General features: G+C 55.3%; 1 protein-coding gene across 2 annotated transcripts; it reads left to right on the plus strand.

Moving 5' to 3' along the window:
* ECSIT (ECSIT signaling integrator) lies at window positions 1-9,926 on the plus strand. 2 transcript variants are annotated; one of them, XM_038770672.1, is made up of 8 exons: window positions 1-52; window positions 1,936-2,095; window positions 4,683-5,097; window positions 5,540-5,763; window positions 6,224-6,284; window positions 6,398-6,543; window positions 6,789-6,894; window positions 9,511-9,926. In XM_038770672.1, the coding sequence occupies exons 2-8, from the start codon at window positions 1,979-1,981 to the stop codon at window positions 9,726-9,728; spliced, it is 1,287 nt and encodes a 428-aa protein (XP_038626600.1). In that variant the 5' UTR covers window positions 1-52; window positions 1,936-1,978; the 3' UTR covers window positions 9,729-9,926. The 2 variants fall into 2 exon arrangements, with proteins under 2 accessions (XP_038626600.1, XP_038626601.1); XM_038770673.1 differs by having other exon boundaries at window positions 9-52; window positions 1,933-2,095.
* Window positions 9,927-10,262: the final 336 nt, after the last annotated feature.

Here is a 10,262-nt window from a genome sequence, read left to right on the forward strand (position 1 = left end):
TGCCGCTACCCGTGAGGGAGCCGCCGTCGGGGCCTTGTCGGCCCGACCTCAGGTCCGGGGGCATCATCATCATCATCAATCGTATTTATTGAGCGCTTACTATGTGCACAGCACTGTACTAAGCGCTTGGGAAGTCCAAATCGGCGACCTTTTCCCGGGAAGAGCATGCAGGGGGCCCGGGAGGCGTGTTCCGTTAAGACGTAGCTCCGATAAGTTGTGCCCCACTCGAAGTCCTCACTGAGGAGCAGCATGGCGCGGTGGAGTCAGGAGGGCGAGGGGTCCGATCCCGCCCCCGCCGCTTGTCTGCTGGGTGACCTTGGACAAGTCACTTCGCTTCCCCTGGGTCTCAGTTACCTCACCTGGAAAATAATAATAATAATAGTGATGGCATTCGGTAAGCGCTTACTATGTGCAAAGCACAGCTGTAAGCGCTGGGGAGGTTGCAAGGTGATCAGGTGGGCCCCCGGGGGGCTCACAGTCTTCATCCCCATTTGACCGATGAGGGAACTGAGGCCCAGTGAAGTGACTTGCCCAAAGTCACCCAGCTGACAAGTGGCGGAGCCGGGATTTGAACCCATGACCGCTGACTCCAAAGCCCGGGCTCTTTCCCCTGAGCCACAATGCTTCTCTATTGAGACTGTGGGCCAAGGGCTGGGTCCAACCTGATTTGCTTGGATCCACCCCAGCGCTTTGTACAATGCCTAGCACATAGGAAGCGCCTAATAAATACCATAATAATGATAATAATGGCGTTTATTAAGCGCTTACTATGTGCAGAGCACTGTTCTAAGCGCTGGGGAGGTTGCAAGGTGATCAGGTTGTCCCCCGGGGGGCTCACAGTCTTCATCCCCATTTGACAGATGAGGGAACTGAGGCCCAGAGAAGTGAAGTGACTTGCCCAAAGTCACCCAGCTGACAAGCGGCGGAGCCGGGATTTGAACCCATGACCTCTGACTCGGGCGCTTTCCACTGAGCCACGCTGCTTCTCTATTGAGACTGTGAGCCCCACGTGGGCCAAGGGCTGAGTCCAGCCTGATTTTGCTTGGATCCACCGCAGTGCTTTGTGCAATGCCTAGCACATAGTAAGCGCTTAATAAATATCATAATAATAATGGCGTTTATTAAGCACCTACTATGTACAAAGCACTGTTCTAAGCGCTGGGGAGGTTGCAAGGTGATCAGGTGGGCCCCCGGGGGGCTCACAGTCTTCATCCCCATTTGACAGATGAGGGAACTGAGGCCCAGAGAAGTGAAGTGACTTGCTCAAGGTCTCCCAGCTGACAAGTGGCGGAGCTGGGATTTGAACCCATGACCTCTGACTCCAAAGCCCGGGCTCTTGCCACTGAGCCACGCTTCTTCTCTATTGAGACTGTGAGCCCCACGTGGGCCAAGGGCTGGGTCCAGCCTGATTTGCTTGGATCCACCCCAGCACTTTGTGCAATGCCTAGCACATAGTAAGCGCTTAATGAATACCATAATAATAATGGCGTTTATTAAGTGCTTACTATGTGCAAAGCACTGTTCTAAGCGCTGGGGAGGTTGCAAGGTGATCAGGTTGTCCCATGGGGGGCTCACAGTCTTCATCCCCATTTTACAGATGAGGGAACTGAGGCACAGAGAAGTGAAGTGACTTGCCCAAAGTCACACAGCTGACAAGTGGCCGAGGCTGCATTTGAACCCATGACCTCTGACTCCAAAGCCCGGGCTCTTTCCACCGAGCCACGCTGCTTCTCCCCGAGGAATTGTCTCTCCATTTTCATTATTCATCCATGGCTGTTTCTCCCAGTGGAAAGGGTTTCGCATCGCCAATCCCAAGCGCGAGGGGTTGCTTAGGGCGAACGGTGGTTACAGCAGGGACCCTGGGAAAGGGAAGGGTTTGTCTGTGTCGAAGTTACGCGTAGGATAAACTGACCCTACGGTGTTTCTCTTTAGCAGGAGTGCTGCTGATCTGCCAGGGTCAGAAGTGGCCATCAGCAGGATGAGCTGTGTGTGGATGGGCTTCCTGGCCCGAGACTTCTCCCTGGGCTGGAGAACCCTGTATCAGGTGGCTCCGCAGAGACGTCTCCTGCACGTGGTGGGGAGCCGCCTTGCTCAGGTATGGGGAATTAGATCAAGAGATCAGGAAAACCTTTTTTTTTTTAAAAAAAAAAATGGTATTTAAGTGCTTACTATGTGCCAGGCACTGTACTAAGCACTGGGGTGGATACCAGGTTGGGCGCAATCCCTATCCTGCGTGAGGCTCAAAGTTTTAATCCCCATTGTACAGATTAGGTAACTGAGGCACAGAGAAGTGAAGCGATTTGCCCAAGGTCACACAGCAGACAAGTGACGGAACTGAGATTAGGATGCAGGTCTTTCTGACTCCCAGGCTCGTCCTCTATCCACTAGGCCAGAGAGAGTCAATTGGTGGCATTTATTGAGTGCTTACTGTGTGCAGAGCACGGAACCAAGTGCTTGGTAGAGTACAAAACGACCGAGTTGGCAGACACCGTTCCCGGCCCACTATGACTGAACAGTCTAGAAGGAACAAAAATCGAGTCGGTAGACACGCTCCCTGCCTACGAGGAGCTTACAGTCTAGTGGAGGAGTCAGACATTGAAATAAATAGGTAGAGGAAATGGCAGGATATAAAGGTGTGTTCAGGGGTGCTCAGGGGCTGAGGGTGGGGTGAATAGCAAGTGCTTAAGGGGGACAGATTCAAGTGCAAGAGCGACGCAGAAGGGAGCAGGGAAGGTGAGGGCTTAGTCGGGGAAGGCTTTTTGGAGGACACGTGATTTTAGAAGGGCTTTGAAGGTGGGCAGAGTGGTGGACTGTCAGATACGAAGGGGAAAGGAATTCTGGGCCAGAGGGAGGATGTGGGCGAGGGCTCAATGCTGAGATAGCTGAGAGTGAGGTACGGAGAGTAGGTTGGTGTTAATGGAGCGGAGTGAACGGGCTGGGTTGTAGGAGGAAATAAATGAGGTAAGGAGGCCAGTCAGTCGGATTTATTGAGCGCTCACCATGGGCAGACCACTGTTCTAAGTGCTTGGGAGAGTACAATATAACAACATAAAACACCCCTTCCCTGCCCGCAACGAGCTTACTGTCTAGAGGGGGAGACAGGGTAGGAGGGGGAGAGCTGACCGGGTGTTTTAAGCCGATAGTAAGGAGTTTCTGGAGGACCTTTTAACATTAGAAGAGAGCCGAATCCATCTGGGCTGCTTAGGAGGATGCGTGAGATGATTTCTCTGGCTGGGCCCTCTTGAAGTTATCCGGGATTTGGAGTCATGTTTCCACCCAGCGGGCGCTCGTAAGTTGACTCGAGATTGGGACGCTAGGGTGCTGGATATAACGGTGGGAGGGGCTGAGAAGGGGCTGGTTGCTCTTGGGGATTCTTCCCGAGATCCATGAGGCAGGAAGGAAGGAGCAGTAATGATAATAACAACGATGATAATAATCAGTGGTATTTGTTGAGCCCTTACAATGCACCAAGTACTGTACTAAGCGCTGGAGGAGATACAAAATCATCCACAGTTGGACACGGTCTCGGTTGCAGGTAATAGTCATAGTACATTTATTGAGCTCCCACTTGGAGTGGTGCACTGTACTAGACCCTTGGGAGGAACAGAAGAGCAAAGTGACCTTTCGTTATTATTATTATTAGTAATAATAATAATAGCAGTTATGGTATTTGTTAAGCGCGTCAGGTCGGACCAGGTCCCTGTCCCCCATGGGGCTCATAGTTTAAATTCCCTGTCCACAAGGCTGGTATCCTTGCATTCCATCTTCTAACGTACCATCCAACATCCCTAATTTTCTCCTTTATAACACATTTTGGACTGTTCACTCATGAGTTTACCCAAACCCCTCTTGAAACTATTACTATTCGCTGCCTGCACAACATTCTGTGGGAATGAACTTTATATGCTTGCCATCCACAATGTGAAGAAGTCCATGAAAGGGTCTTTCATGTCAAAAAAGTTAGAAGGAGATGTGGGAGCCCAACTTAAAAATTATTTACAGTGAGTGGCCTGAATCAATTGAGCAGATATAGATATAAGGTTCCACCACTTGTCTGCTGTGTGACCTTGGGCAACTCACAACTTCTCCGTGCTTCGGTTGCCTCCCCTGTAAAATGGTAAGTGTAAATAAGCAACAAGTCCCCGAGTGCTAGAATAGGCTGAAGGGATGCTATGTCTCAGAGTGCTGGGAATTCATTGGGGGAAACCCATTGGAGGAGAGTGGGATTTTACGAGGGATTTGAATGTGGGGAGCGCCGTGCGCCGTGATCGGTCTGGTGTGAGGAGGGATGGAGTTCCAAACCGGAGGACCAGCCGGAGCAAGAGGACGGAGGAGGGAGAGTCGAGGGTCTTTGTCCCCTAGCCGTAATTTATCTTAATGTCCATCTCCTCGCGCGCCTACCAACTCTGTTGTATTGTCCTCTGCCAAGCGGCGTGAGCGCTCAATAAATACCATTGATCGATTGATTGACTTATTGAGAGTGAGGTGCAGTTAGAAGGGAGGAACCAAGCTGGTGAGTTGGGGAACCGTTGGGGGAGAGAGCAGGTAGGTAGGTGGGGGGTGGGTGGGAAGTCAGTGTTCAGGTCTGACCCTCTTCCGAGAAGAAGGGAGTGGCTCGGGCCCGGGCCAGGGAGCGACAAATCCCAATTTTTGACTAATGGTCTGTCCCCCCGCCTCTTCAGGACCCCCCTCAGGCTCCGGACGGCAGCACGGGAAAAGCAGCAGGTGACTCGCAGCTCACCCTCGGGGCCCCCTCAGGGCAGGGCCAGGACGGGGCCGCCAGAGCCCTGGTGCCGTTTGAGGACTTCTTTCAGCGGGCGTCCGGGGGCTTCAAAGACAAGGCAGGCTTCACGCGAGCGGTGGACGTGTTCAACCAGCGGAGCGTGCGCAAGCGGGGCCACGTGGACTTTATCTACACGGCCCTCGGCAAGATGAAGGAGTACGGCGTGGAGCGGGACCTGGCCGTCTACAACCTCCTGCTGGATGTCTTCCCCAAGGAGGTCTTCGTGCCGCGCAATTTTATCCAGCGCATCTTCAACCACTACCCTCGGCAGCAGGAGTGTGGCGTCCAGGTGCTGGAGCAGATGGAGAACCATGGTGAGGGCCAGTGCCCACGGGGCCTCCCGCTCCCCGCCTCATCCCGGGAGCCCGGACCGGAGCCGGGCCCCCGCCTCCCTCCCCCACTGGGGAGCCTCGGAACGGGGGCGGGCGGAGACGGGCCCCCGGGATTGGCCCCCGGCTTCGGACCCAGGCTCGAGCCGGCCTAGGCCGGGCCCCCTCCCCGGCCGATAGTCCCGGCTGGGCAGCGGGGCTGGGCCCGGAAAGTGGGGCGAGGAGAGGCCGCATCTTCGGAGCCCCCCGGAAACCCGGGACGTCAGCCCGTCTCGGGTCCCTGACACAGCTGGTCTACCCAGTGGCCTCCCCGTACCCCCGACCCCATCCCCCGCTCAGTTGAAACCTAGGTTCCTTCTCTCCTTCCCTGTCTGTCTCCCTCCCCGGGTTCTCTTCCTCCTCCGCTCGCCTTCCTGGGCCCGCTCAGGAGTCCTGCCCAACAAAGAGACGGAGTTCCTGCTGCTTCAGGTTTTTGGGAGGAAGAGCTACCCGATGCTCAAATACCATCGGATCATGTACTGGTTTCCCCGCTTCAAAAACATCAACCCCTTCCCCCTGCCCAAGCCCCTGCCGCAGGATCCCGTCGACCTGGCCAGGCTGGGCCTGCAGCGCATCGCAGCCGACCTGAGTGCCAGAGTCACCGTGTACCAGGTAACGGACATTCGTTCCATCGTCTGTCATTCAATCGTATTTATTAAGCGCTTACCGTGTGCGGAGCACTATACTAAGCGCTTAACCCAGGGGCCGCTTGAATCCACCCTTTGATCCACCCGGCTCCCACAAGCGGGGACGCCTCCCTTTCCTCCCCCAGCCCCCACTGCCGGGGCTGTTTCCCGCTTCCTTCCCCAGTCCGACCGGGACTGACACGGGGGTCCTGTGGATTCCCCAGGGACTCGGACATCCCTCTGTCTGTTCTGTCGATCTGTCCCATCTCTTCGACTGTGAACCTCCATCGCTGAGGACTTCCCCGGTAGTTCCTGCCCGGGACTTTGGTGGTTGGGCTCCCTCCCCGCCCCCCCGCCCGCTCCCCGGGCCAGATATTGAGCTTGGCCCTACCCTAGGAGGCCCGGAGGCCTGGCAGCGTTCCGCCACTTTGCTTTTCTGGCCGCAGATGCCAGAGGCAGCCGAGAGTCCCGCGGGAGCCGGTGTCCTGTTTCGGCCTCATATTATAGGTAAGCCCTGCAGGCGGGCCGGGCGGTCTCAGGGGCTCGGCACCCTGGGGCACGCTGCCGTGTCCTTTCCCCGGTCCTTCCCCCATCCTTCCTCGATCCCTCCCGTCGCCCAGGCATTCAGAGCCCCGATCAGCAAGCCGCCCTGGCCCGCCACAGCCCCTCGCGGCCCATCTTCATCGAAGGACCTTTCCCCCTGTGGCTCAGGGATAAGTGCGTGTACTACCACATCCTGAGGGCCGATCTGGTGGCCGGGGAAAAGGTAAGAGGACTCTGTGGGGAGTTGGGTGCCCGGGGAGGCTAAGAAGTCAGGGGATGGGCCAGGAGGAGGAGCCCGGGTGAAAAGAAGAATAGGAGAGGAGGAGCCGGCGCTGCTGTCTGTGGAGCGGGAAGAGAGAGTCCAGTGCAGTCCCCATGGGGAAGGCCGCCCTAGGCCTTGGGGCCGGTGCTGTAGGGGCCGGCTCCACAGGGGTCAGCCGCACTCTCAGCCCTTCCCTCCCCCGGCAGGAAGAGGAGGAGCTTGGACCAGAGAGAAACTTCTACTGCCCCATGCAGCTTGACTTGGATCTGGACCGAGGACCCTGGGATGATAACGAGTTTGATGTGGATGAAGGTAATGGGGCCACGGGAGGGGCGGGCATGAAGCCCCGTCCTGGGGAGTGAATTGCCTCTTGGGGTGGAAGTTGATTCCAAAGAATTTCAATGTCAGGGACGGTCCCCGTGCCTAAGGCCCCGTGGTGGGGATTTGGGAGCCCCTCCTTTGGGGAAATCAATCGGTGGTATTTATTGAGCACTTTCTGTGTGCAGAGCAATGCACTGAGCGCTTTGGAGAGTCCGTTGGGAGAGTCCACTGTAATAGAGTTGGTAGACATGTTCCCTGCCCACAAGGAGCTTACAGTCTAGAGGGGAAGGATAGGGACATATGTTTTTTCTCCATTACTTCCCCTTACCTGGAATTGGTTTTCATGACTTTCCCCCCCTGCTAGATTGTAAGGTCCTGGAGGGCAGGGATTATGTCTACTCCCAGTCAGTCAGTAGTATTTATCGAGCCCCTACTGGGTACGGAGCACTACGCTGAGCGCCTGCCGAATTAGCCAGCGCGATCCTGGCCCTCAAGCAGCTTATAGTCTAACGGGGGAGACAGCCACTCAAGTTACAGAGGATCAGGGTCTGTACGCTAAGTGGCGCGGAAGTGCTGAAATGGCAACTGGGGATAGTAGGTGGGAAACAGATTCGAAATCAAACGGGGGAGGCCTCCCGGAGGAGATGGGATTTCCGAAAGGCTTTGAAGATGGGGAGAGCGGCGGTCTGTCAGATGTGAAGTGGGGAGGGAGCTCCAGGCAGGAAGGAGGACGTGAGCGAGAGGCCCGCCGCGGCAGAGAGGCGAGAATGAGGCACAGTGAGTAGGTTAGTTTGAGAGGACCGAAGAGTGTGAGCCGGGGGATGGTGGGAGAAGAGAGTGGATAAGGAGGATGGGGAGAGCTGACTGCGGGCCTTAAAGCCGACGGTCAGGAGTCCAAGCTTGATTTGGAAAGGAATGGGCAACTTTGGGGGGTTTCTGAGGTGGGGGTGAAGACGTGAGACGTTACTAATTCCGAGACACTCTCCCGAGCATAGTGCTGGGCACTCAGTAGATGCTCGAGAAGGAGGGGAAGGGCTTTGGTTAGAGTCCATTTGAAGTTCCCAAAGCCTTCTCTCACTAGCCCCCGCCTGAGGCGTCTGCCACGCAGAAACCCGGCAAAGGGGTAACGACAGTGCCCTACCTGGGAGTGGAAATCAGGAGAGCAAGCTCACCCCACCTTTTTTTTTGGTTTGGTTTTGTTCATGGCATTTACTAAGCTCTTACCGTGTGCCATACGCTGTACTGAGCCCCGGGGTCGATACTAGCAAATCAGATTAGACACAGCGTGTGTCCCACATGGGGCTCCCGGTCTTAATCCCCATTTTCCAAATGAGGTAACTGAGGCACAGAGATGCAAAGTGACTTGCCCAAGGTCACACAGCAGACAAGTGGCAGAGCTGGGATTAGGACCCAGGTTCTCCGACTGCCAGGCCTGGCCTCTGTCCAGCTTCCCACTGCGTCCTTTAGGCTAGGGGTTTCCAAAGTCAGGCCTGCAGGTGCCAGGGCATCCACCTCGGGGTCTAACAAGGCCAGTAGAGTTGGGGAGGAGAGATGATTTGGGGGGAAGGAAGCAGCCACTCGTTATAGGTTGAGTGTGGGTTGAGAGAGTGTCAGGTTCAGGACGAGGGATAGAAGCCATAAAACTAGTTCAAGGACCTGAGAGGCGGGGGAATCTGGGGGCCTGGGTGTGTGTGTGTGGGGGGTCTTCTAGGCCCCGTGTCTAGACCCATTCCACTTTTGATCCGCTCTCCTCTGCCCCACTTCCAACCTTTCCATTGTCTCCATCCTGCACCATCCCTGTCTCCGCCCGCACTCTCTCGGTTGCTCCTACCAATCAGTCAGTGGTGTTTACTGAGCACCTTCTATGTGCAGAGCACTATACCAAGTGCTTGGGAGAGTCCAATAGAGTAAGTAGACCCCTGCCTTCAAGGAGTTTACAATCTAGTGGGGCAGGCAGACATTAAAATCAGTTGCAAGTAGCAGAGGCAGTTGAGTATATCCCCAAGGGCTGGGAGTGGGGCAGGGCGGAGACACGAGTACCTCAGTGCATAGGTGGCATTTGCTAAGCGCCAACTACGTGCCAAGCAGTGGAATAAATATAAGGTAATCAGGTCGGGCACAGCCCCTGTCCCACGTGGCACTCACGGTCTAAGTAGGAGGGAGCACAGGTATCGAATCTCCATTTAACAGATGAGGAAACCGAGAACAGTTGCGTGACTTGCCCATGTAGTGTCGTCCGCGGACCTCACGTGCCCTTTCCACTAGGCCACACGGAAGGTGACGCAGAAGGGAAGGGAAAATAGGGTGGGGAGATGAGAAAGAGTGAGGCACAGCAAGTAGGTAGGCAATAGAGGAGCTAAGTGAGTAGGCTGGGTGTAGTGGGAGAGGAGCAAGGCTAGGAAGAGGGAGAGAACTGATTGAATAATAATAATTATGGTATTGGTTAAGGGCTTTCTTTGCGTCAATCATTGTTCTAAGCGTTGGGGTAGTGACAAGGTGATCAGGTCAGACGCAGTCCCTGTCCCAGCTGGGGCTCGCAGTCTAAGGCGGAGGGGGAAGAGGAAGGCCTTTAAAGCCAACGGCAAGGAGTTTCTGCTCTTCTCCCAGTGGAAGAAGGCCCTGTGTTTGCCATGTGTATGGCCGGGGCACACGATCAAGACACCCTCGCCCAGTGGATCCTGAGACTGCAGGAGACCAACCCAGCCCTGGCCCAGATCCCTGTGGTGTTCCGGCTCGGCAACCAGCCCCACGAGCTCCAGCTGGCCGGGCAGACAGAGGAGCAGCAACCTCACCCAGAGGAATTCTTGCAGCAGCAGCAGTCCTGAACCCTGCACTTCAGAGGGAGAAAGTGTCTCGGACTGGAACTAAGTTGAGTGTGCATAGCTCTTGGGCAGCCAGGAGAGAGGAAGCAGCTTACAGGTGTGTACGTGAGGGCGATTTAGTCAGTTTGGAGAGGTTTTCCTCTGCTGGAGTTCTTCCCTCCTTCGGGTGAATACAATAAAGCTTCCCTCTAATAGACTGTCTCTGCTGGGAGTTGTTCCCCTAGCCTTCCTTTTTTTTCAGACTTGTGTTCCTGAGCTTGCTTTTGCTGAATTTCTACAAGGTAAAACTATAAATGGGCAGCTTATCGGGGGCGGGGGAACGGAATGGGGGTCACCTCTGTCTTTCCACCAGGGATGGTAATTATTAAGTCAGACATATCCTTTGAATTGGGGAACAGGCAGGTATTTTCCTTCGCTCACTGAATCAGGCTGGATTCCTCACAGTTGTTCTTTACCAAACTCTGGCTGGAGTGGGGACGGTAGCGGTGACCTGCCTCGTTTTTGCCTGGACCAGAATTCCAGAATCTGTATGTGGGG

The sequence above is a fragment of the Tachyglossus aculeatus genome, chromosome X2 (assembly GCF_015852505.1).
Source record: "Tachyglossus aculeatus isolate mTacAcu1 chromosome X2, mTacAcu1.pri, whole genome shotgun sequence".
NCBI lineage: Eukaryota > Metazoa > Chordata > Mammalia > Monotremata > Tachyglossidae > Tachyglossus > Tachyglossus aculeatus.

Bases quoted from the DNA above. Each gene is read 5' to 3' on its own strand.
- ECSIT (XM_038770672.1), top strand. From the start codon at position 1,979: ATGAGCTGTGTGTGGATGGGCTTCCTGGCCCGAGACTTCTCCCTGGGC. The intron at 5,764-6,223 runs GTAACGGACATT...TTCTGGCCGCAG, and splicing joins CCAGAGTCACCGTGTACCAG to ATGCCAGAGGCAGCCGAGAG. The intron at 6,285-6,397 runs GTAAGCCCTGCA...CCCGTCGCCCAG, and splicing joins GTTTCGGCCTCATATTATAG to GCATTCAGAGCCCCGATCAG.